Source organism: Nuphar pumila, chromosome 15 (assembly GCF_984573655.1).
Source record: "Nuphar pumila chromosome 15, dmNupPumi1.hap1.1, whole genome shotgun sequence".
NCBI lineage: Eukaryota > Viridiplantae > Streptophyta > Magnoliopsida > Nymphaeales > Nymphaeaceae > Nuphar > Nuphar pumila.
Window position 1 is genome coordinate 91,265,875 of NC_143263.1, and position 24,081 is coordinate 91,289,955.

A 24,081-nucleotide genomic window follows, 5' to 3' on the forward strand; every position below is an offset into this window, starting at 1 on the left:
ATTATGTGAACTCATGCACATGCATATGAATATTTTTTCATGCACATCTCTAAAACTTGCATATATGAATGTGCATTAAGAAACATTCGAAAGTAATGTATAATGGCATGTTATTCGCGATTTTTGCATATGAATGCATCGATGATCAAAATTGATCATCATGGGTTTTGTGAGCTTTGAGTATGAGTTGCTCTTTGTTTTAGTTGTTCTCTGCATTGCAAAAATCAAATATGCTATTATTGTTTTAATTGCATTGTTCTATATTGCCATGGGCCGTGGTCCCGTAAAGAGCTTCGCATGTAGATATGCCAGCTTGTGTTATTAATTCTGCATGTGAATTGCAATTGAAAGAAGATGAATTAATAACAAGATAAAAGAAATTAAAAGACTGGTGTAATCTACATTTCTTTGATGTCTCTTAGAATCTTGGACATTGCGGTTTTGGAGAACTGTGAGGATACTAAAACTCTGTGTGCGTTGTTGTTGCCCCTGAACCCGATATTGAGGTTCTTCTCCTGACCACAGTTTTAAGAAGAATCCGTCATTTTGCTTGGAGGTAGTGTATAGAAACAACTGTTGTTTTGATATACCAAGAAAGTGACACTTGTGGATTTGGATGTCCCGACATTAGATTTGAATATTTAATGTTCCGAAGGCTCTTTCGGTCGATGACTAAGTTTGAAAACCAGTAATAAAATATAACTTGTGTGCTAAGTTACCTTGAAAACCCTACTTGACCTCGAAAATTCTTACCCGTTTGGAGTATCCGCGGGCAACGATAATTAAAAAAGAGGAACTTAAATTATGTGCATTTAATAGGGACATGCGTAAGCAAAGAAAACTCTAATAAAAGATAATAATTTATTCATGCATGTGTACTGAAATAATGCATATTCCTTCTATGCATTAGATCATGAATATTTACTTGTTCTCTTAATTGTGATATATTGGTGAATGTATGATGTTTGTTCCCTAATGCATATTAACTGTCTTTATTGCTTCCTGTTGTTTATTAAATTGTCTCTCATGTTTAATAATTATTTTCTATTGCATGAATAATTAATTGAGCTATAAATTTGTCATAATTGCATTCTTCTAAATATTGCATGAATCTTATTTATTTTGTTTTTACTTATTTGTTTTATTCGAGGGATTCATACACAGAATTCTTTTGATTCTAACACCCCGACTTTTGTGTTTTTCGCAGCCTCAGATGCCCAGTGAGGCATCTTGCTTTGAGAGGAACTATAAGGGGACTACGTGACTGCTTGACAGATACCTTTGGACAGCTTGACTCTTCTTTTTGCTTTATTTACATTTTATTTGCTTATGTCTCCGACTCTATGTATTTTAATAAATAAAGTTTAGGTTTAGTATGGTTTGAAAGATGAGTATAAGATCCCGTGTGGTGGTAGTTATTTTTAACTGTAAGGGCCCTGGGTTTCTGGGAATGTTTCCGCACTTGTTAAAAAAAATTGCCACTTTTTCATGGGTACGAGTTGGGGTCGTTACAATTAAACCTATTAACATGGTAAATAAATCATGCTAAACAATTATGTGCAGTTAGATCCAGCATTTCATGGCCCGATCAAATAGAAAAAAGTGTGTGTACCATCGTGTTGTGGTTTTGGTTTAAAACCACAATGCATTTTTTTATATATATTTATGTATATTTTGTATATAATTAATATGTTTGTATTGTGTATGTGCTCATGAAATGCTACTTTTCAATGAGAAGCAAGCTGTATTCACAAAACAATGAATGTTTAGTGCATATATGTACGTATTGTGTATATTGGGATCAATGTTTAGTATGCAGTGTGCATGAACAACTGACACAATACATGTGTGACCTATGTCACAGGGACTCGGCTAGCAGGGTGCCGCACCTGCGTCGACGCGACTCGACGCGGGTGCGGCACCTTGTGCGGTCAACCCGACCCTGGGTGCGTTGACCGCACCCAGGGTCATTTTGGTCTATTTTTTTTTTGTTTTTTTTTTTTAAATTTTGCCCTATGAAATGGGCTGCGGAATTTAAAAAAAAATTCTGGGGCGGGGGGGACTGCGCTGGGGAACCCCAGACCCCCCCATATATATATAATTTTTTTTTTACATTTTTGCCCCTGCCGCACCCCCGCACCCTGGTTTTTTGGAAGTGCCGAATCCCCGCACCCGCACCCATGTGACATAGTGTGTGACACTGTTATGGTGGTAAAAATGGACTGTCCTTGTTAAATAGATACGCATATCGATTGTACACTGGCGTACTTTGGGCGTTACTTTTGTACAAGTACTTTAAGAACTTTATCCAGGTATCTACTAGACCATTGGTACAGTATGTCACATACTGCTCTAAATCAATTATTTTTATTTACATTACCATAAGAACACTATCTGGACATATTGGACATTTAGTTGCCTACTGCATGTGCATTTTATGTCAGTTTAAGCTTGTTGAAAAATGCCAGATTGTTGATTATGATAATTTATTATGCATGATCTTGTGCTTTTTTTCATATTTTTTTTGGGATCTTTGTTAGGAGGCCAATGAGTACATGATTTTTTCTCTGAGTTCTGACAAATCCCTCTTGTTCCTTGTCTTTCTGCAGGATTAATGAGTCTCTTCTTTTCAAATGGAAAGATGGAAGTTATATAGAAAATGATTCCATTGAATTGAAAGATTTACTGTTCAGCCGGCTATGTCCACTTCTTATCATCAGGATACTTCCATTGAGAGTTTTAGATGATCTAAACTCTTCCATTGTGTATGGTAAACTGCCCAGTTCAGAAAAATATGATGGTATGTGTTTCATTTTATTATTTGGCTTAATTGCACATAAAATGCTTCTGTATAGTATGCAAAACCTATCAACATCTCTATGTTTGTTCAATGACGAATAACTATGCTAGTATGCGCTGCTGTTTTAATCAACAAGAAGCCTCATTAAATAAATGTTTTATTTCTTTAGCTGTTGTCCACATCTTACATTTAATGCAGCAGTAGAAGAAATAAATTGGTTATTTTGGTTTTAGTTAGTCTATTATTCTTGAAATCAATGGAAAACAACAGAGTTTTTTTTTTAATTATCATCACTAGATGGAGGACTTTGTAAATCACAACGGGATATAATGAGAGTTCTAATGTTCAAGCGGTGACCCAAAAAGAGAAAAACAGCTTTCAAGAATTTTAAAAAAAAGTGTAAAATGATGAAATTTACCTTAGAACAAAATAGAAGGTATACTAATAGAAACACATTGTGCGAGCTAAAGCTTTCTCTTAAACCATGGAAGATTAGTCTTGTTTGGAGAAACTGAAATAGCGCAAGGGATTGATTGTTTGAAGATGTTAGCAGCTCCAAGTTTAGGAGATACATTTGATTGCGCAATTCAACCGTCCAACTATTGTCCTATCATAATGTAAGAATCCATCTCAATGTGATTAGGAGTGCATAGAAACTAGCTACATATGGCACTCTTATTACCACAAAAAATGGGTAGTGGCTGTTGATTGATCGCCAGTATATGAGTAGATCAAAGATCCATGTAATCTTACTGATAATAGAAGCCATCACTTTTACTTTCCATAACTACATGATAGAAATACTTTATTGTTATACTCTCCATGATAACTGAATCTCCAGGAAAAAGTGCCAAAATTGGTAGTGTATCCACCACATAGTTTTTCAACTTTGTGATACCAAAACCAATGGTAAGATCCATCACATCATCTCTCCACCCTGCATTTGTATAAGTATCTTACTGAAAGAAGAGGATGACTCATTAATATGCTGGCATATCTAGTAATACTTGAAAGTTATTTGTTCATGTGAATTTGAGTTATAAGCATTGCAGAATTGGCTAGGCACGCAAAATTTCATCAGTTTGTTTAGCCTAGTGATTGCATTTGTTCCCTTGTGACCTATTTTGTACTGTTGTGTCTAGAGTCTGTTTTGCTTTGGTTGAGTCTTGATGTAAAGTGTCGAGTCACTTGTAACTTTTTTCGTGCCACCCTTGTACTTTGGTTTAGGTTGATCAATACTCTAAAGGGTTAGCCCGTAAATTTAAACTGTAATGTGCCTGCAGGCAAAATTGTGAATGAATGCAAATGCGAAAAGCTTTATTGAAAAAATAGCCCCGTGACAAGTGGTACCAGAGCCCATTCTCGAGCTGAGGAAGGGACTCAGGAATCAGTGTCGAGAGACGCGCCGACAAGCCGCAATTTGTGAGCAAGACATCATGGCGCCCCGATATAACTTGTGTAACACTAAAGGTAAGGCAATTATCGAAGCTGAGGAGATGAGTTTACCTCGGGGCCATGAGGAAATGGCCGAGACTGTCAACAGACTGGTGGCTGATGGGATTTCACACGAGGAAGCAATTTCATGCGCAGTTGAGTCGTTCAGAGGACTGGACAATGAGGTGACAAGGCTGCGAGAGCAGGTAAACTTGCTGATTGGACAAGCTACTTCGCTGACTACGACAGTGGGCACCCTTCAGACTAAAGTAGGAGAGCTTCAATTAAGAAACCACACTTTGCAGCAAACAGTTACCCTAAATGGCGGAAATAGCGATAGGCCATCAAAGATAGATATGTCGATGCCAACGAAATTTAATGGTTTCAGGGATAATAAGGCCACAGAGAACTTTCTGTTCTAGGTGAAAGACTACTTGGACATTTAGAATGTAGTGATCGAAGACCTCAGGGTAAAGGCAACAACTCTACTTGACGAAGATGCTATAACCTGGTGGAGGTGGAAACATAGCGACATGAAAAGAGGCCACTGTGTGATTGATACCTTTGAAACTTTCAAAATTGAGCTACGAAACTACTTTATGCTGAGGAATGAACAACGTCAAGTTTATCAGATGGTGTTAGAACACAAGCATACTGGAGCCTTGATAGACTATATCAGGGCGTTCCAGAAGCTCATGCTAGATGTACCCAATATGCTTGATGAAGAAAGACTCAATTGGTTTATTGTGGGACTACAACCTTGGGCACAGTCTGAATTGGAAATGAGCAATCTCAAGACTTTGAACGATGCGTATTGATGGCCGAGCGACTAGTCGATACACAACGCAAGTCCTTCACTCTATCGACTAAGGCTGGAAAGAAGCCGGACCACGGAGGCAAGCAGGAGGATCAACTCGACAATGAAGGTGATGCGTCGACTCAACATCATTCTAATAAGAGACAGAATTATAGAAAGCAAAACAATAACGACAACAAAGGGTCGGTTGTGACTTGTTGGTTCTGTGGCGACAGACATATCGTTAGACAATGTCCAAAGCGCCTCGTGAGGGACGACGGGCAGGTCAATGCAGTGCAGACAAAGAGTAGTGACGTCGAGGTCGTACAACCAAGGATGGGAGCCATGTAGACGATAAATGCAGTTAGAAGTTGCGCTGCCGAGAGCATGCCTGTTAGTAAAGAACTCATGTATCTGGAAGTCAGTGCGAATGAAAAGTCTATTACGACAATGGTAGACTTCGGGACCACGCATAACTTCGTTTCGAGGGAAGAAGCAGAGCGATTGAGCTTAAAGCCTGAGCAAAAGCAGAGGACCATCAAGACGGTGAACTCTGAGGCCAAGTTAATCCTTGGTGAAGTAAGGGATGTGACGATCCAAATTGGGAGTTGGGCTGGCAAAGCCAACTTCTCAGTGGTGTTTCTAGACGACTTCAGGATGATTTTTAGCATGGAGTTTCTTCGTAGCCAGAATGTGATGATGTTGTCGAAGTTTAATTCGCTGACAATCATGTGGCCAAACCTTTCACACACTGTGCAATGCCTTACTCTTGGAGGCAAGTCTTCAATGCTATCTGCTATGCAGTTGAAGAAGAGTGTCAAGCGGGGATAACAGACATTCCTAGTCGTCGTGCGCATCGAAGAAGGGAAGGTGGAAGCAGCAGTGCCGCCGACCATTGCCTCACTATTTGTTGAGTTTCGGGAAGTGATGCCCTCGAAACTGTCGAAGCGTTTGCTGTCGAGATGTGAGGTTGACCACAAGATAGAGTTGACCCTTGGAGCAAAGCCCCTTGCCATGGTCTCTTATCGCATGGGGCCGACTGAATTGAAAGAGCTGCGCAGGCAGTTGGACGAGATGTTGGAGGCAGGAATTATTCGTCCTTCTAAAGCACCCTTTGGCGTCTCGGTGCTCTTCCAAGTGAAGCATGATGGTTCCAAATGACTATGTGTGGATTACCGTGCGTTAAACAAGGTCATGATGAAAACAAGTATCTGTTGCCACTGATAGCGGACTTGTTCGACCTGTAGGCAGTGCCCGTGTCTTTTCAAAGCTGGATCTGCGATCAAGTTACTGGCAAGTGAGAATTGTTGATGGTGATGAGCCCAAGATGACTTGTGTCACTCGCTATGATGCCTATGAATTCTTAGTGATGCCATTCAGGTTGACTAATGTGCCGGCCACATTCACGACGTTGATGAACAATATCTTTTACTCTTACTTAGACAACTTCGTGGTAGTTTATCTCGACGACATCATGATTTACATCAGCAGCATGGAGAAACATGTCGGGCACTTGCGATCAATGTTTCAAGTGTTGAAAGAAAATGACCTCTATGTCAAGCGAGAGAAGTGTCTTTTCGGCTAGGAGGAGATCAACTTTCTTGGCCACGTCGTGGGACGTGGTTTAATTCACATGGACAGACAGAAGATAAGAGCCATGCAGGAATGAAATCCGCTGACTAAGGTGCCAGAGTTGCGGTCATTTTTTGGCTTGGCCAACTATTATCGGCGATTCATCAAATGTTACTCTCTCATTGCTGCGTCCCTCACAGATTTGCTAAAGAAGAATTGGGTATGACTCTGGAGAGGAGTCTGCCAAGATGCCTTCGACGGCTTGAAGAAAGCCTTTGTGAGGGAACTAGTGTTGCGGTTGTCGGACCACTCAAGACCCTTTGAAGTCTACACCGATGTCTCAGACTTTACCATCGGCTCAGTAATTATGCAGGAGGGCCATCCAATTGCTTATGAGAGTCTGAAGCTAAAGGATGCAGATAGGCGCTACACGGTGTACGACCGTGAGATGATGGCCATCATGCACTGCCTCAAGACCTGGCGGCACTATCTTCTGGGGGCCTAGTTTGTCGTCAAGATGGACAATGTCGCCATGAGCTGTTTTCAGACGCAGAAGAAGCTGACACCCAAGCAAGCTCGATGGCAAATGTTTCTAGCTGAGTTTGACTTCGCTTTAGAGTATAAGGTGGGAAAGACCAACGTTATTGCTGACATCCTAAGTTGCAAGGCAGAACTGGTGGTTGTGCGGGCGGATTCTTCTGAAGTTCGCTTGGACAACGTATTGTTGAATCGCATCCGTGAAGGAATGCAGTAGGACACGACAGCGCAACACCTTGTTTCTCTAGTGCAGGCAGAAAAGACTCTGTGATTTTGGCTACGAGACGACCTCCTCGTGACTAAAGGGGGACGCGTGTAATGTCGCGTATTTTTTCACAGTTAAATTAGAGATTTCTGAAAATTTGACTAAAGTATAAAAGAAAAATCGGTAAATACTCGATATTAGGAATATGTTAGTTGAGTTTGGGCTTGGCCCTGGTCTCATCGACAAGGTCTAAATGAGCCAAATAGAAAGGTGATAAAAGGTTTTATTTTCGACCTTTAAATTCAAGTAAAATTTGAGCAAAATTCAAGTTAAATTCGAGCAAATTTCGGAAGCAAAATTCAAATTATATATCGTTAGATGCGTCTTGAAATTCTGAGTTCAACGATACTTTACTTTTTCGAATTTAGGCTACGGTTGACCCAAAAATTACCTTTTTTCAAAAAAGGACCGCCTCGAAGAGCCATGTCCGAATTTGGATCGAACTGGATCCAATGTTTATGATCCAAATTAATATGGATCTGGACTCTGTCCAAGGCCCATATTAATTAGGAATTGATCCAGCTTAGGATCCAAATGGGTTTTGAGTATGGATTTGGATCTTGGATCCAGATCTAGATCCAAAATCCAGATTCAACGAAAATATAGCTTTAAATTCAATATAAGGTTTGAATTGAGGTTATTTAAAGTTAGAAAGACTCCTTGAGGGATGAGGTACCCTCTGGAAGCTTCTGGATATTTAATTAGTAATAAATAATTAATAATTTTATTATTAAATTATAATTAATTCCGAATTTCAGTATTGGCCAACTAATTGCACTATTTAGAAGAATCCTTAATAGATATGGGAATGGCTTAAAGTAGAAAATATCCAAAAAAAAATAATTACTTTATAAATTAGGAAAGGTGGAAAAGTCAACAAAGTTAGAATTTTATAAAAAATTGGAAAGAGGTTGGAGAAGGGCTCCCAAAGGGGAAGTCCTCTCTCTAGTCCACTTTAGAAAGGGGTTGGAAAAGAGTGGGGTGGGCGTCACCTCCTATTCTTCTATAAAAACTCAAAAAAAAAAAGAAAGAAAAGAAAGAAAGAGAAAGAGAGGAAAAGAGAGAAAAGAAAGAGAAAGAAAGAAGGAGAAGGGAGAAGAGGAAACCCTCTTCTTCTCCGGATATCCAACATTTTCATCAATCTTTCTTTTCGAACGTCAAAAAGGTACGGGTGTTTTCTTTTGTTTCGGACCCGCACCTATTCCTTCTCTTTCTGGTAATCGTTACTATGTTATCTTTATTGATTCTTATTCCCGTTATACTTGAAACATAAGCATGAAGTTTTTCAAGTATTTCGGGAATTCCATTCGATGGTCAAAACAAAGTTTTCCTGTGATATTGTGCATTTACAATGTGATGGTGGGGACGAGTATTCATCAAACGAGTTTATTGCCTTTCTTCGGGATAAAGGAATAAGTCGACAGGTTTCTTGCCCTCATACACCTCAACAAAATGGGGTTGCGGAAAGGAAACACAGGCATATTGTCGAGAGTGCGATGAGCATGTTACATGATAGCAATGTGCCCGTTAGTCTCTGGACAGAAGTTTTTCATACATCTGTTCATGTCATAAATCGTCTTCCTATGGCACTTCTGGATCAACACTCTCCATATTATACTTTATTTGGGCAACATCCTTCTTATGATGAGTTGTGTGTTTTTGGTTGTGTATGTTATGTACATATTGATTCATCTCTGTGAAATAAGTTTCAGGACAAGGTCGTTAAGTGCAGATTCGTTGGGTATGCGGATGAATACAAAGGCTATCGATGCTATGATCCTACTACAAAACGTATTAGGACCTCTAGGAATGTTGTTTTTGATGAACAAAATTTTCAGGTAAATGACTCTGAAGCGTTGCCATCTCGAGAAGTAGAGGTATATAATCCATGGATGAGCGCAGATCTTTTTGCTAATACAGAAGAAACATGTCAGGCGAATTGTACTTCCTTTGGCTTGAGCCGGGGGTTGGATGACTCACAGATGCGTGTTGAACCAACCCCAGTAGAACGCTTCTCTGGACAGATATACACTAGACGAGACAAAAATATAAAGCAGAGGAATGTGGAAAGCATCGCTAATGATTCGGCTCAAAGGTCGTCACGCATTAGGCATCCTATTCAACGATGGGTGAGTTATAAGACCTTTTCTCTTGATTTCCAGTTGTTTATGTCTCAGCTCACAAAACAGGATGAACCCACTTGCTTTAATCAAGCTCTTCAATCTCGTCATTGGACTGAAGCTATGAATGAAGAAATGGAAGCACTTCATGAGTGCCAGACTTGGGAAATAGTACCTCGGCTAGAAGGAAAGAATGTAGTTGGCTCAAAATGGGTTTATAAAACAAAGTATAAGCCTGAAGGAAGTATTGACAGATATAAAGCGCTACTTGTTGCTCGGGGATTCACACAACAATATGGTGAAGATTACGATGAAACTTTTAGTCCAGTAGTCAAAATGGGTACAATTCGTGTCATCATATCCCTAGCAGTCGACCGAGGATGGAGGCTTAGCCAGATGGATGTTAAAAATGCATTCTTACATGAAACTTTAAAGGAAGAAGTGTATATGGAGCAACCTCCTGGTTATGCCGAAAAGGATCCTACTGCCTGGGTGTGCAAACTAAGGAAATCTCTGTATGGGTTGAAACAGGCGTCCCGTTCTTGGTTTGAAAGTTTTTCTATGCAAATTCAAAGCTATGGTTTTAAAAGATGCTCTCTGGACCACTCGCTCTTTATTTACCAAAAGACAGGCATCATTATACTTCTTCTTATATATGTTGATGACATTGTGATCACTGGGAGCTCAGATAATCATGTGCAAGACCTGAAACAGTTTTTAATGAAAACTTTCAAGATGAAAGATTTAGGGGGGTTGAGATACTTCCTTGGTGTGGAAGTTGACAGGCAACAAGACATATTGACACTCATGCAACAAAAATACACTTTTGATCTTCTAGAAAGAGCCGGGATGATGAATTGCAAACCAGTCAGCACTCCAAGTGTATTACATCAAAGACTAAGCTCTGAAGATGGTCATCTTTGTGTCAACCCAACAACGTATAGAAGCCTTGTGGGGATGCTGTAGTACTTGACTTTTACCAGACCTGATATAGTATATGCTGTCAATCAGGTATCCCAGTTTATGCATGCTCCAACGGAAGGTCATATGGAAGCTGTGAAGCGCATTTTACGATATTTAAAAGGAACTATAGGAGATGGACTTGTTTATTGCAAGAACGATAACCTGCATAGAGGGCATGAACTCATCACTTATACAGACGCAGATTGGGCAGGGGATCCAGATGAGAGACGATCTGTCTCTGGATATTGTGTATATATTGGACACAATTTAGTGTCCTGGAGCAGCATAAAACAAAAGGCAGTGGCACGGTCAAGTACAGAGGCTGAATACAGGTCGATGGCTGCAGGCACGGCAGACGTTACATGGATTAGACACTTATTGAGTGATCTTGGAAAGACAATTATTCGATCATTTCTTCTATGTGACAATCAAAGCGCAATAAGCATTGCATGTAATCCTATTCAGCATAGCAGAACGAAGCACATTGAGATTGATCAACATTTTATACGGCAGAAAGTCGAGATGAAGGAGATAGAACTACGTCATGTTCGAACAGAAGATCAAGTGGCAGACTTGTTTACCAAGGGGTTAACAGGACATCAATTTTGGTATTTGAAGAGCAAGTTGTACATGCTCCAAGACCACGTACAACTTGAAGGAGGGTGTTAAAATATGGTATGCGTATGGATCTGGATCCAGATCCATACGCACGTTATGTTTTAACTTTTAACACATGCTCAATGCCATTTCATTAATGGCATGTTTGTAATTTTTCCAGCTATTGTATTTTTACCTATTTATAATGTTTAGGGCTGGGAGGTTGGGTTAACGTGCGCCGCCCCCAGTCATTGTGAATCCCCCTCTTCTCTCTCTCTTTTCTTAGTTTCTGCAGTGAAGGCTGAGCCCCACACTGAATCTTTTAAACCGATCATGAACAAGTTCGTGACGAGCCAAACTAAGCCGAGTCATGAGCGGCTTGGTTCCTTTACCAGACCTAATGATAATATATAAAACAAAATCCAATGTAAGCTTTTATTTAGCCCAATTTAGCTGGTTCTTAGTTTATTCAGTGGGGTATTTCCATCTCAAAATAAATCAAGCTTTATCCCAAGAACATGGTGTCAGCTTTATGAGCCTTGACTCTTTGTTCTTTATTATCTAGAGCTGACTACTAGAATAGCATAAAAGCAAGCAGAGTTTTTTCGACTCATAAATGCCTTTATACATGTGTTTGGTACAGCAATTTTTAGGATGAGATTAGAATAATTAGATGCTGAATTTGGATGTGGAAAATAGCGATGTGATTATCTTAAATTTTGTGGGGTCTAGTTTTGAAAATGCATTTGTTGACAGAATTCATTTGCCTTGCATGTTGACAACACTTCACATTTTTACTGAAATATCTGTTTCCTTGATAAGTAAAGACTATTAATGAATCTGTTTGCAGAGAATGCTGATCAAGATTGCATAGCTGCCCTTCTGGTAAACAGGTAGTCTTAGATCATCCATGATCATTATTGTGAAAAAACAACTTGATTTCAAGTATAACTTTGCTTTTGGTTTTAATAAGGGCATTTCATTTATTGGAATTTGAAGACGTTCGTAAAATTGCAGCTGAGTTATGTGGCCGTCTTCATCCGCAGGTATGCACTTCTATTTAATAATCTCATTTGATGGCCAATTAAAATTATGAATTATTGGCTTAGGGGATGAGCTTGCTTTAAAATGAGTATTGAAATATGTAAGTTTTCTTTTTTAGTATTTGAAAATGATTTCCTGAGGGCATGCTTGGCAGCAGGAAAAAATCTCATAGGAAAATAAAATTTTGCCTATGAAAAGCTTTTGTATGAGAAATTTTCTTTATAAAAATTTTCTCTTGTTTGAGTTAGAGTTTTTTAATTAGAGTTAGAGTTTTTTAATTAGAGTGAGGAAACTAAAGTTTTTGATAGGAAAATTTTCTCCATCTCTGAATTGAGAGAATTTTCCTGTCAAAATCAGGGCAAAATAAAAAATCTTTCCTTTCAAAATGTTCAATTGTTTGGAATGAATGAAAAAGTTGCCAGTTTTTCTTTTCAACTTGCATTTTTCCTAGCATTTTCCCTCTTCCAAATGTGCCCTAAATAAACCTATTTGTTTGTTTGAGTGTTGCATGACGTTTTTTCCTTTTGGTGTCATATTTTTGGTAACTTGTTAATGCAGTGAAACCAAGAGTCATCTGGGTTATGCAGCCAAATATTTTGTCAAAGCGGTGTTTTAACATATTATGGCTTCATAAGATGGGAGTTGTATGAGTTTGAGGCGCTGTCCGAGTGTCATTGAATGTTTTAGAAATCCACCTGAAAGAATGGGTTATCTCAACTTTACTATTTCCAGTTACAGTCTCGAGGATGTCATCAGTAACCCTCTTTGATATAGACTTGGAATACCTGTAAAGGCTGGATCCATTTCTGGTAAAGTAGACCACCTCAGAAGCTCAGTTTGGCTTTATGAAGGTTTATGGGAAGCTTGCTTCCAAAGCATGGAAATCCTTCTTCTTTCAATATAAAATTGAACTTTTTATGTTAGAGCAATTGTACTTTTGGAAATTTTGTTTTTATTGTAAGATCATATATGACGGTCTTCTTAACATCTATTAATAGTCATGGACGGTAATGATGAACATGCCATATTTCTCCCTATATGCTTTTAGAAGAATATGTCAACTATTTGACAAATACATTTGATACTATCATATTTGGCTGTTAAAGGGCACTTTTGTAATGAAGCAACAAGTGCACAAATACAATGCCAAAGTGGCTACAAAGGGGCACACTTACAAGTACAAAAGCCTCAAATGGGCTAAATACAAAGAGACACTAAGGGCTAACACACAATCTCTCAAAAGAGAGCAAACACAAGTAAAAATAATAGGGATTTATTCAAATATGCTTAGAAACAAGCATAACATAATACAAAGGAGGGAGTGCCTTTAAATAGGTACTCCCTGTTAAATATGTATATGTAAATGAATATATTTCTGTACTGTATTGTACCACTTGTACAACATACTGTACTGTATTGTACTACTGTACTGTATTGTACTGTATTGTACAGCATACTGTACTGTATTGTACTATTGTACTGTATTGTACTGTATTGTACAACATACTGTACTGTATTGTACTGTATTGTACCACTCGTACAACATATAAATATCAATGGAAAGGGGAGAAGACATCATTGCCGCCCAACATTTTTTTTCTCTCTTCCCTCTTACCTCTCTCTCTATCTCTTGCTACGATAGTAAGGTGACTCCCACATCTGATTTCTCACATGGTATCAAAGCCAAGGGCGTGGTAATCACGATCATCTGGAAGGCCCCTAAGGACCTTGACGTGCGTTTTTGGGCGTTCTCAAGGAAAGTGTTTTTTTTCATCTTTTCTCTGTTGTTTCTCCGTTGAATCACTATATTTCGACGTCGTTTCTTCATTTCCTCATATCGTGCATCTTTTCCTTCTTACATATTCTGTTATCCCCAATTTTATCAACCCTAATTTCTGTTTTCCCCAAATTTGGGAACCCTCATTTCTCAAAAGTGCCTCTTTTCTCAAACTTCTTGTGATTTCTTATCTATTTCTTGTAATATAGTTGATAAATCGTACATTCTGCACGATTAACTAAAAAATCGTGATTTCCAAAACTCAAAAATTTCTGTCCGTACGGTTCTGTCCGTACAACCTACGAATTTCTGTCGTGCTGTTTGATTCATCTTTGATCTTCTTCCTTATGGATTCTAAAATCAGCCCCGGATTTCTTTCTCAACTTGTTTCTCACAAATTAACTCATGATAACTACTTACTTTGGAAACGCCAAATTCTGCCGTTTATCCGAAGTCATGGTCTTTCCGGGCATCTGGATGGGGGATCACCCGCCCCACCTATGACTATTACGCAAGAGGTAACTGGTAATGATGGGAAGGTGAGTTGCATTGCTATTCCAAATCCTGCGTATGATGTTTGGTTTCAGAAGGACCAATCTGTGGTTGCCTATTTGACTGCCACGTTATCTGATCGTATATTACAAACTATCTCTGACCATTTTACTGCTCCAGAACTATGGAGACATCTTGCTCACTCTTATTCACAGGTTTCTGAATCACGTGCACTTCAACTGAAATGGCAGTTCTAATCTATGCGAAAGGGAACTAAGACCATTACTGAATTTCTAGGGGATATCAAAATTATCATTGATCAGTTGGCCGCTATTGGATATCCTGTTTCTGACAGAGATGTTGTTCAGCAGGTATTGGGAAGCCTTGGGCCCCAATATCGTATGTTTTGCACTGCATTACAGGTTGCCTCTACACTTCCATGCTTTGAGGATTTACAGGCCAAACTCCTACAGTATGAAGTTAGTTTGACTCAAGATCATCTTATTGATGATCCTCATCCTGTCATGTTTACATCTGGGTCTACCTCATTTCGTCCACCTGCTGCTCATATGGGCCGTGGAGGACTCCTTCCTACTCCTACTGCTCCACCTGCCACTAGAGGTACCCGTGTCCCTACTTGCTTCCATTGCAACAAGCGTGGCCATGTGAAAGCAGATTGTTGGCACAACCCACAGAATCGCAACAAGGCAGGGAGGCCAGGACCAAGAGCTGGACAGATGAATGTTAGACAGTTTCAGGGGCAGCCGCAGGGAAATTTTCGAGCACATCAGGGTACTGATCAGGGACAGAGTGCAGGGTTGCCACATGATGTGCAACAAATTCTGATGACTGCATTTAACAACATGAATTTGCGTCAGAATGATGATGGAGTTTGGTATATTGATTCTGGAACTGCCGCACATGTTACTTCTGATGCAGGTAAACTTTCCAACATGGTTCCTTATATTGGCACTGGCACTATTGTCACGGGAGATGGTTCCCACCACCCTATTTCTCATACTGGAAATGCATCTCTCTCTTTGTCACAATCTACACTACCATTGAAAAATGTCTTACTCACTCCTGCCATTGAGAAAAACATTTTATCTGTTTCTAAATTGGTTGATGAAACAAATTCATCCATGGAATTTACTCCGTCTTCTATTTGTCTTAAGGACCTTCGAACCAAGAAGATGCTCGCTAAGGGTGAACGACGTGGAAACATGTACGTCTTAGAAATGTTGTTTTTGATGATGACCATTTCAGCACTTGTGATACTTCTCAGGTATATGAGCAAACTACTTATGATCCATGGCTTTGTGATACTTTGATATATGACTCTATCAGAGATCCTGTTGTTGATGAACCAATTCAGTTTGAAGCAGACAACTCCATCATCCAGGATGCACCTTCACGGTTTTCAGGTTTGGTTTATGCCCGTCGAGGAGCCCCTTCAACTCCATCTCACGAGGCTCCCCCTCTTCGACGATCCACACGTGAAAGGCATCCTATCCATCGTTGGGTTAGTTACAACAATTTTTCTCTTGACTTTCAGTTGTTTCTAACCAATGTGGCCAAAGAGAAAGAGCCGTCTACTTTCCATCAGGCAGCCCATTCTCGAGCTTGGGTTGAAGCTATGAACGAAGAAATGGCAGCACTTCATGAATGTCATACATGGGATATTGTTCCTCGACCTGTTGATAGAAATGTTGTTGGTTCCAAATGGGTTTACAAGATCAAGCGTAAACCAGATGGTAGCATTGAAAGATATAAAGCTCGCCTTGTTGCACGCGGATTCACACAACAATATGGGCAAGATTATGAGGAAACTTTTAGCCCTGTTGTCAAAATTGGCACCATTCGTGTGATCCTCACTTTGGCACTTCAGCATGGTTGGTCTCTTAGCCAGTTGGATGTCAAGAATGCGTTCCTACATGGGGACTTGAAGGAAGAGGTGTATATGGAGCAACCTCCTGGATATAGTGAACATGATGCGGCTACATGGGTTTGTAAATTGAGAAGGTCTCTTTATGGTTTAAAACAGGCATCTCGGTCTTGGTTTGAGAGTTTCTCCATGGAAATTCAGCAGCATGGCTTTTCTAAGAGTATACTTGATCATTCTTTATTTATGTATAAGAATGATCATGTTACTACTTGGGTTCTTATATATGTTGATGACATCATTATCACTGGGAGTGATGATGCACATATTGCCTTGGTCAAGTCTTTACTCATGGCCAAATTCAAGATGAAGGACTTAGGCCCATTGCGATACTTCTTGGGAGTTGAAGTCGATAGACAAGATGATCGACTCACTCTAAGTCAACACAAGTATACTCTTGACATTCTTCACACCACTGGTATGATTAATTGTAAACCTCTCAGCACCCCATCTGTCTTAAATCATAAGTTTAGTGCAAAAGAAGGCCAATTATATCATGATTCCACTTTATATCGCCGCATTGTTGGTATGTTGCAATATCTTACATTTACAAGACCTGACATTGCTTATGCTGTAAATCAAGCATCTCAGTTTATGCATGCTCCCACTGATTGTCATATGGAATGTATTAAGCGTATTCTCAGATATCTGAAAGGGACTATTGGAGATGGATTGCTCTATCACAAAGATGAAAGCTTCACTACAGGACACCGTTTACTTACATATTGTGATGCAGATTGGGGTGAGGACCCTGATGAGCGTAGGTCGGTTTCAGGATATTGTGTTTTTATTGGCCCAAATATTGTCACTTGGAGTAGTAAGAAACAAAAGGCCATTGCTAAATCCAGCACTGAGGCAGAGTACAGGGCAATGGCAGCAGGGACAGCTGATGTCACTTGGGTACGGCATCTTCTTCAAGAGTTGAATGAACCTATCTCTTCCTCTCTGCTTTTATGTGATAATCAAAGTGCCATTAATATTTCTTTTAACCCTATTCATCATTGTCGCACGAAGCACATTGAGATTGATCAGCATTTTGTTAGACAAAAGATTGAAACAGAAGAAATTGAGGCTTCGTATGTCAGATCAGAAGACCAAGTAGCAGACATCTTCACCAAAGGATTGGTTAGTCATCAATTTTGGTTACTTAAGGGCAAGTTGAGCATGATTGAAGATCATCCTCAACTTGAGGGAGGCTGTTAAATATGTATATGTAAATGAATATATTTCTGTACTGTATTGTACCACTTGTACAGCATACTGTACTGTATTGTACTATTGTACTGTATTGTACAACATATTGTACTGTATTGTACTATTGTACTGTATTGTACTATTGTACTGTATTGTACCACTCGTACAACATATAAATATCAATGGAAAGGGGAGAAGACATCATTGCCGCCCAACATTTATTTCTCTCTTCCCTCTTACCTCTCTCTCTATCTCTTGCTACGATAGTAAGGTGACTCCCACATCTGATTTCTCACACTCCCATACACAAGGGGCTGGTCCAACTAGCTATTGGACCAGCTCTCAACAACACCTTTACAACAGTAAAAACATAAATAAAAAGAAAAGACAATAAAATAAAAAAGAAGTTGTCGGTCCCTAGTGGGCTGATGCCTATTACAATGCTAACATCACCGAAATACCCTTGATGAGTATTTCAGTTTACATACACAGAAAATGATATATATATAATACATTTTAACACCCCCCTCAAACTTACGATGTGATAATCGAAAGTTTGTCAAAAATAAAATAAAATTGAGGTGACAGAAGCGCCTTGGTGAAGAAGTCTGCTAGTTGATACTCAGAAGTAACATAAGGTAAGGTGATGGTCTTTCTCAGAAATTCTTCACGCACATAGTGGCAATTCATTTCTATATGCTTGGTTTTTTCATGAAATGTATGGTTACCAACTATGTATATTACACTCTTATTATCACAACACAGTCTGGAAGGTGTCTCAAGATGAATGCTCATATCTTCAAGTAATCTTCGCAATCAAACGATCTTTGATGTTGTCGTAGTCATTGCACAATACTTAGCTTCATTAGATGATAAATATATTTTCTGTTGCTTTTTACACTTTCACGCTGTCACAGGGACTCTTCAACTAGGTGCCGCACCCGCACCCGATGCGGTCAACCTGACCCTGGGTGCAATCAACGCACCTAGGGTCATTTATGTCCAACTTTTGGACTTTATATATATATATATATATATATATATATATATATATATATATATATATATATATATATATATATATATATGTATATTTCCACACCCCCGCACCCACGTTTTTTGAAATTGCCGCACCCGCACCCATGTGACATAGCTTCCACGACACCAGATAATCACTTAAAAAAGTACAAAAACCAGTAGTTGAACGTCAATCATTTGAATATCCTACCCAATTTGAGTTAGAATAAGCAATCAACTCAAGAGAGAAAGAGAAGGATAACAAAAGACCTCTAGAGATAGAGGTTTGTAAATATCTAACAATTCTCATCACAACACTCATGTGAACGGTGGTGGGAGAATGTTGGAATTGGCTAGCAGTGCATGCACAATATTAGACCTAGTAATAGTTAAACAAGTCAAGACGCCAATCATTTGGCGATATGGAGTAGGATCATCCAGAGGTGTCCTCATCGTCAATCTTCATCTTGGCATTAATAACTTTAGGTGTGTCCACCCTTTTTTCATCAATAATGTCTGACTGATCAATAATATCCTTAGCAAACTTGGGTTGAGAAAGCAGGTATCCACTAGGAGAGTAAGCAATCTCAATTCAAAGGAAAAATCTAAGAAATCTAAGATCAGTCATTTCAAAATATTTTTTAATAATACATTTAATATACTTTACTCCCTCTTTGTCGTCACCTATAATGATCATATCATCAACATAAAGGATAAGTATAACGATCCCTACATCATATTTCTTAGTGAACATGGAAATATCGGTATAACAAGGTTTAAAACCAAGTTTTAACATAACATAACTAAAGCAATCATACCAAGCTTTGGGTGTCTGTTTCAAACCATAAGGAGCCTTTCTCAATCGAAGTACCTTACCAGCTATGTAACACAGACTCTTCTAACAGGACATCGCACCCACACCCAGGCGGGTGAGACACTTGGACACAATTTCCTTTGTGTTAGGTGAAGTCAACCACAACCCTGCACCCAAGTATTTTTAATAATATATTTAATATACTTTACTCCCTCTTTGTCGTCACCTGTAATGATTATATCATCAACATAAAGGATAAGTATAACAATCCTTACATCAGATTTCTTAGTGAACATGGAAATATCAGTATAACAAGGTTTAAAACCAAGTTTTAACATAACATAACTAAAGCAATCATACCAAGCTTTGGGTGTCTGTTTCAAACCATAAGCTCTGATACCATGTAATGAAAAGGGGGGTTGCGGAAGCACCAATAAAGCAAATCACTCTTTAAGAGTGATTCCAAGAGCCAAGAACACAAACACTAAAAGTGTATACAAAACTCCACTAAAGGGAAAAATGACCAAAAGTCATAAGTTGGATATTATTGAAGAAAGAAAGAGGAGGGTGAACAACCCTTACAATACAAGAGGAAGCCTCCTCTATTTATAGAGGAGGAAGCCAAGAAGAAGGGACCACAAGGGGCTCCCATGTAGTCGTTGGGAGCCCCAACGGTCATAAATATGACCGTTGGGGCCCCAACGACTACATGAGTGGGGCCCTTGTGGTCTTACAAAAAGGTAAAAAGAAAAAAAGGAAAAGGGAAAAAGAAAAAGAGAAGAAAAGAAAAATAGAAAAAGGAAAAAGGGTTTACATGGGGTTTTACTAAAATACCCTTATCGGGTATTTTGAGAATAGAAAGAAAAACTGTATATATATACATATATGTATATATATATATATTTATATTTATATATACATAATTTAACACGCCCCCTTAAACTTTACGGGGAGAAGACCGAAAGTTTGCTAAGAAGAAACATAAATCGTGGAGTGGGGAGCGCTTTTGTGAAGAAGTCAGCAAGTTGATATTCTGAAGTGACATATGGTAATGTGATAGTTCCTCTGAGGTATTCATCTCGAACGTAGTGGCGATCCATCTCGATATGCTTGGTCCGTTCGTGAAACGTATGATTGCTTGCAATGTAGATCGCACTTTTGTTATCACAACAGAGCTTGGTGGGAGAGGAAATGAGGACACCCATGTCACCAAGGAGCCCTCTGAGCCACACGATTTCCATTGTTGTCATTGTCATAGCCTGATATTCAGCTTCAGTAGATGATAGTGAGACCTTTTGCTGCTTCTTGCATCTCCACGAGATGAGAGATTCACCTAAAAAAATGCAAAGACTAGTAGTTGAGATACGATCATTGGGATTTCCTCCCCAGTCAGCATCAGTAAAAGCAGTTAATTCAAGAGATGAGGAAGAGGATAAGAAGAGTCCCTTGGAGATGGTATTTTTGATATATCGCACAATTCTCATTATAGCCGCCATATGAACTGTAGTAGGTGCATGCTGAAACTGTCTTGCAGCATGAACCGCATGAGCTATATATGGACGGGTGATGGATAAATAGGTGAGAGATCCAATTAATTGACGATAGGGGGTTGGATCCTCAAGAAGAACACCATCTTCAAGTCTCAGTTTTGCATTGATAACTTCGGGAGTCTCAACTTTCTTTTCATCAGATATTCCTGATTTGGTACAAATGTCAGCTGCCAATTTCATTTAAGATAAAATGTATCCTCGCGGGGAGTAAGCCACTTCAATTCTTAAAAAATATCTCAAGAATCCAAGGTCAGACATATCAAAAGTTTCTTTTAACATAGACTTCACATCATTTACCCCCTTTTTGTCATTCCCAGTGATGATCATATCATCAACATATAACAGAAGAATAACAATGAAATTACCTGTTTTCTTAACAAAAGGAGCAGTGTCAGTATAGTAAGAAGTAAATCCTAAATTGATTAATACATTACTAAACTTATCATACCAAGCTTTAGGAGCTTGCTTAAGTCCATATAAGGCCTTTTTTAATTTCAAAATTTTACCATTTAAATTCATACCCGGAGGTGGTTCCATGTAAACTTCTTTATTTAAATTTTCATTTAAAAAAGGCATTTTTGACATCTAGTTGAAAAATTGGCCATTTTTTAGTAGAGGCTATTGCAATAAGAGCTTGAACACTAGTCATTCGAGCAACAGGGTCAAAGGTTTCATCATAATCTACCCCATACTCTTGGGCATATCCCTTGGCCACTAACCTGGCCTTATATCTTTCTAAAGATCCATCGCTCTTAGTTTTTACTTTAAAAACCCATCGACATCCAATGGGTTTCTTGCCATTGGGTGGATCAACGATTTCCCAAGTTTGAGCCTTCTTAAGTGCATTAAGTTCCAGTTCCATTGCTTCATTCCAATGAGCATATTGTCTAGCATCATTATAATGAGTTGGTTCATGAATTGAGTGAAGAGCAAGCAGACATGCCCAAAAATTTGGAGAAAAATAATTATAAGATACAAATCTATTTGGTATTTTTGAAATACGATTTCATCTTCTTTGAGAGGATTCTTCAGTTGACTCATTTTGAGAGAATTTTTCAAGGGCACAAGGAGGATTACTTTCATTTCTTCTAGAGTAAACTTGTATTTGCCTTTGTACATTTTCTTCTAAATTTTGGTCATCATTTGGAGGTTCAAAAGAATCGTCTATGAGCGATTCGCTAGGTTCAACATTATCATCAATGACTTTTTCTTGAGGTAATAAGTCAAATAAAAAGGAATAATCAATATCTTCATTTGGTTTATGCGAAAAACCATTTTCTTCTTCTATGAATGTGACATCTTTTGAGATATAAAGTTTATTATTGAATATGTCAAAGCATTGATAACCTTTTTGTTTTTCGCCATATCCTAAGAAAATGCATTCAATAGCTTTAGAAGAAAGTTTATCATTTTTGTGAGTTAAAACAAAGCATTTATATACGAAAATTCTTAGTCTTTTATAATCGGGAGACATATTGTAAAGTTTCTCAAATGGAGAAAGATTTTTTAAAGAAGATGAAGGAGTTCTATTGATAAGATATGTTGAGGTTAGAACTGCTTCGGCCCAAAAAGATTTTGGAATATTTTTTGAGGATTCTTCAGTTGACTCATTTTGAGAGAATTTTTCAAGGGCACAAGGAGGATTACTTTCATTTCTTCTAGAGTAAACTTGTATTTGCCTTTGTACATTTTCTTCTAAATTTTGGTCATCATTTGGAGGTTCAAAAGAATCGTCTATGAGCGATTCGCTAGGTTCAACATTATCATCAATGACTTTTTCTTGAGGTAATAAGTCAAATAAAAAGGAATAATCAATATCTTTATTTGGTTTATGCGAAAAAACCATTTTCTTCTTCTAAGAATGTGACATCTTTTGAGATATAAAGTTTATTATTGAATATGTCAAAGCATTCATAACCTTTTTGTTTTTCGCCATATCCTAAGAAAATGCATTCAATAGCTCTAGAAGAAAGTTTATCATTTTTGTGAGTTAAAACAAAGCATTTATATACGAAAATTCTTAGTTTTTTATAATCGGGAGACATATTATAAAGTTTCGCAAATGGAGAAAGATTTTTTAAAGAAGATGAAGGAGTTCTATTGATAAGATATGTTGAGGTTAGAACTGCTTCGGCCCAAAAAGATTTTGGAATATTTTTTGAGATTAATAAGGTTCTTGTGGTTTCTATTATGTGTCTATGCTTTCTTTTCGCAAGACCATTTTGTTGCGGAGTGTTTGGACAAGAACGTTGATGGCAAATTCTGTTTTCTTTTAAATAGTTTTGAAATTCATTGGACATGTATTCACCTCCCGAGTCGGACCTAAGAATTGATAGATTTCCCAAAAATTGATTTTTAACCATCGCATGGAATTCTTTAAAGAAGGAAAAAACTTCGGATTTGCGACTTAAGAAGTAAATCCATGTAAATCGAGTGAAGTCATCAATAAAGACCACATAGTACGAAAATCCTCCTTTGAACAAAATAGGGGAAGGTACCCATACATCGGAATGAACAAGTTCAAAAGGTCTAGTGGTGAAATAATATCTTTGAGGAAATGGAGTAGCTTTGGATTTCCCCAAAATGCAATCTTTACAAGTCATATGATTGTCTTTACAAGTATTGTTCAAAAAAGGAAAGAGAGACATTTTTACAAAATTTGGATGACCAAGTTTCTCATGCCAAATACCAATATTTTTGTCCTTTACAAGATTGCAAGATGACTTAGATGGAAGAGTCAAAAAATCCATAAAATAGAGATCACCCCTTCTATGGCCTTGCCCAATCAGCTTTCCTGACTAGAGATCCTGCATGGTGCAATCTTTAGGTGAGAAAGAGACTTGGCATCCATGATCGGTGATTTGGGAAACAGAAAAAAGATTTAGATTAATTTTTGGAACGACTCTTACTTTACGAACAAAGAAGGTTTGAGAATTTTTAAAATCAAGTGTTCCAATACTTTCAATTTCTAAAGATGTCCCATCGGCCGTTGAAACATAAGAAGATATGGGTTCGGAAAAAACATTAGAAAGCGAGTTTTTATGAGATGTCATGTGAAAAGAAGCACCAGAGTCTAGTATCCACATACCTGGAGGTGATGAAGAGTAGGCGACGGCTGCTCCGAATGTTGAAGATGAAGAAGTTTTGAGAAGATGTTGGAGAACTTC

At 38.3% G+C, this 24,081-nt stretch overlaps 1 protein-coding gene across 2 annotated transcripts in view; it reads left to right on the forward strand.

Moving 5' to 3' along the window:
- The window catches only part of LOC149815981 (ARM repeat superfamily protein), a 183,750-nt gene that overhangs the window by 110,455 nt on the left and 49,214 nt on the right, over positions 1-24,081 (forward strand). For both annotated transcript variants that reach the window (XM_089988872.1, XM_089988873.1), the window contains exons 16-18: positions 2,610-2,800; positions 11,935-11,977; positions 12,058-12,130. In XM_089988872.1, the coding sequence (XP_089844998.1) occupies positions 2,610-2,800; positions 11,935-11,977; positions 12,058-12,130 (307 nt within the window). The remainder of the gene's footprint in view (positions 1-2,609; positions 2,801-11,934; positions 11,978-12,057; positions 12,131-24,081) is intronic.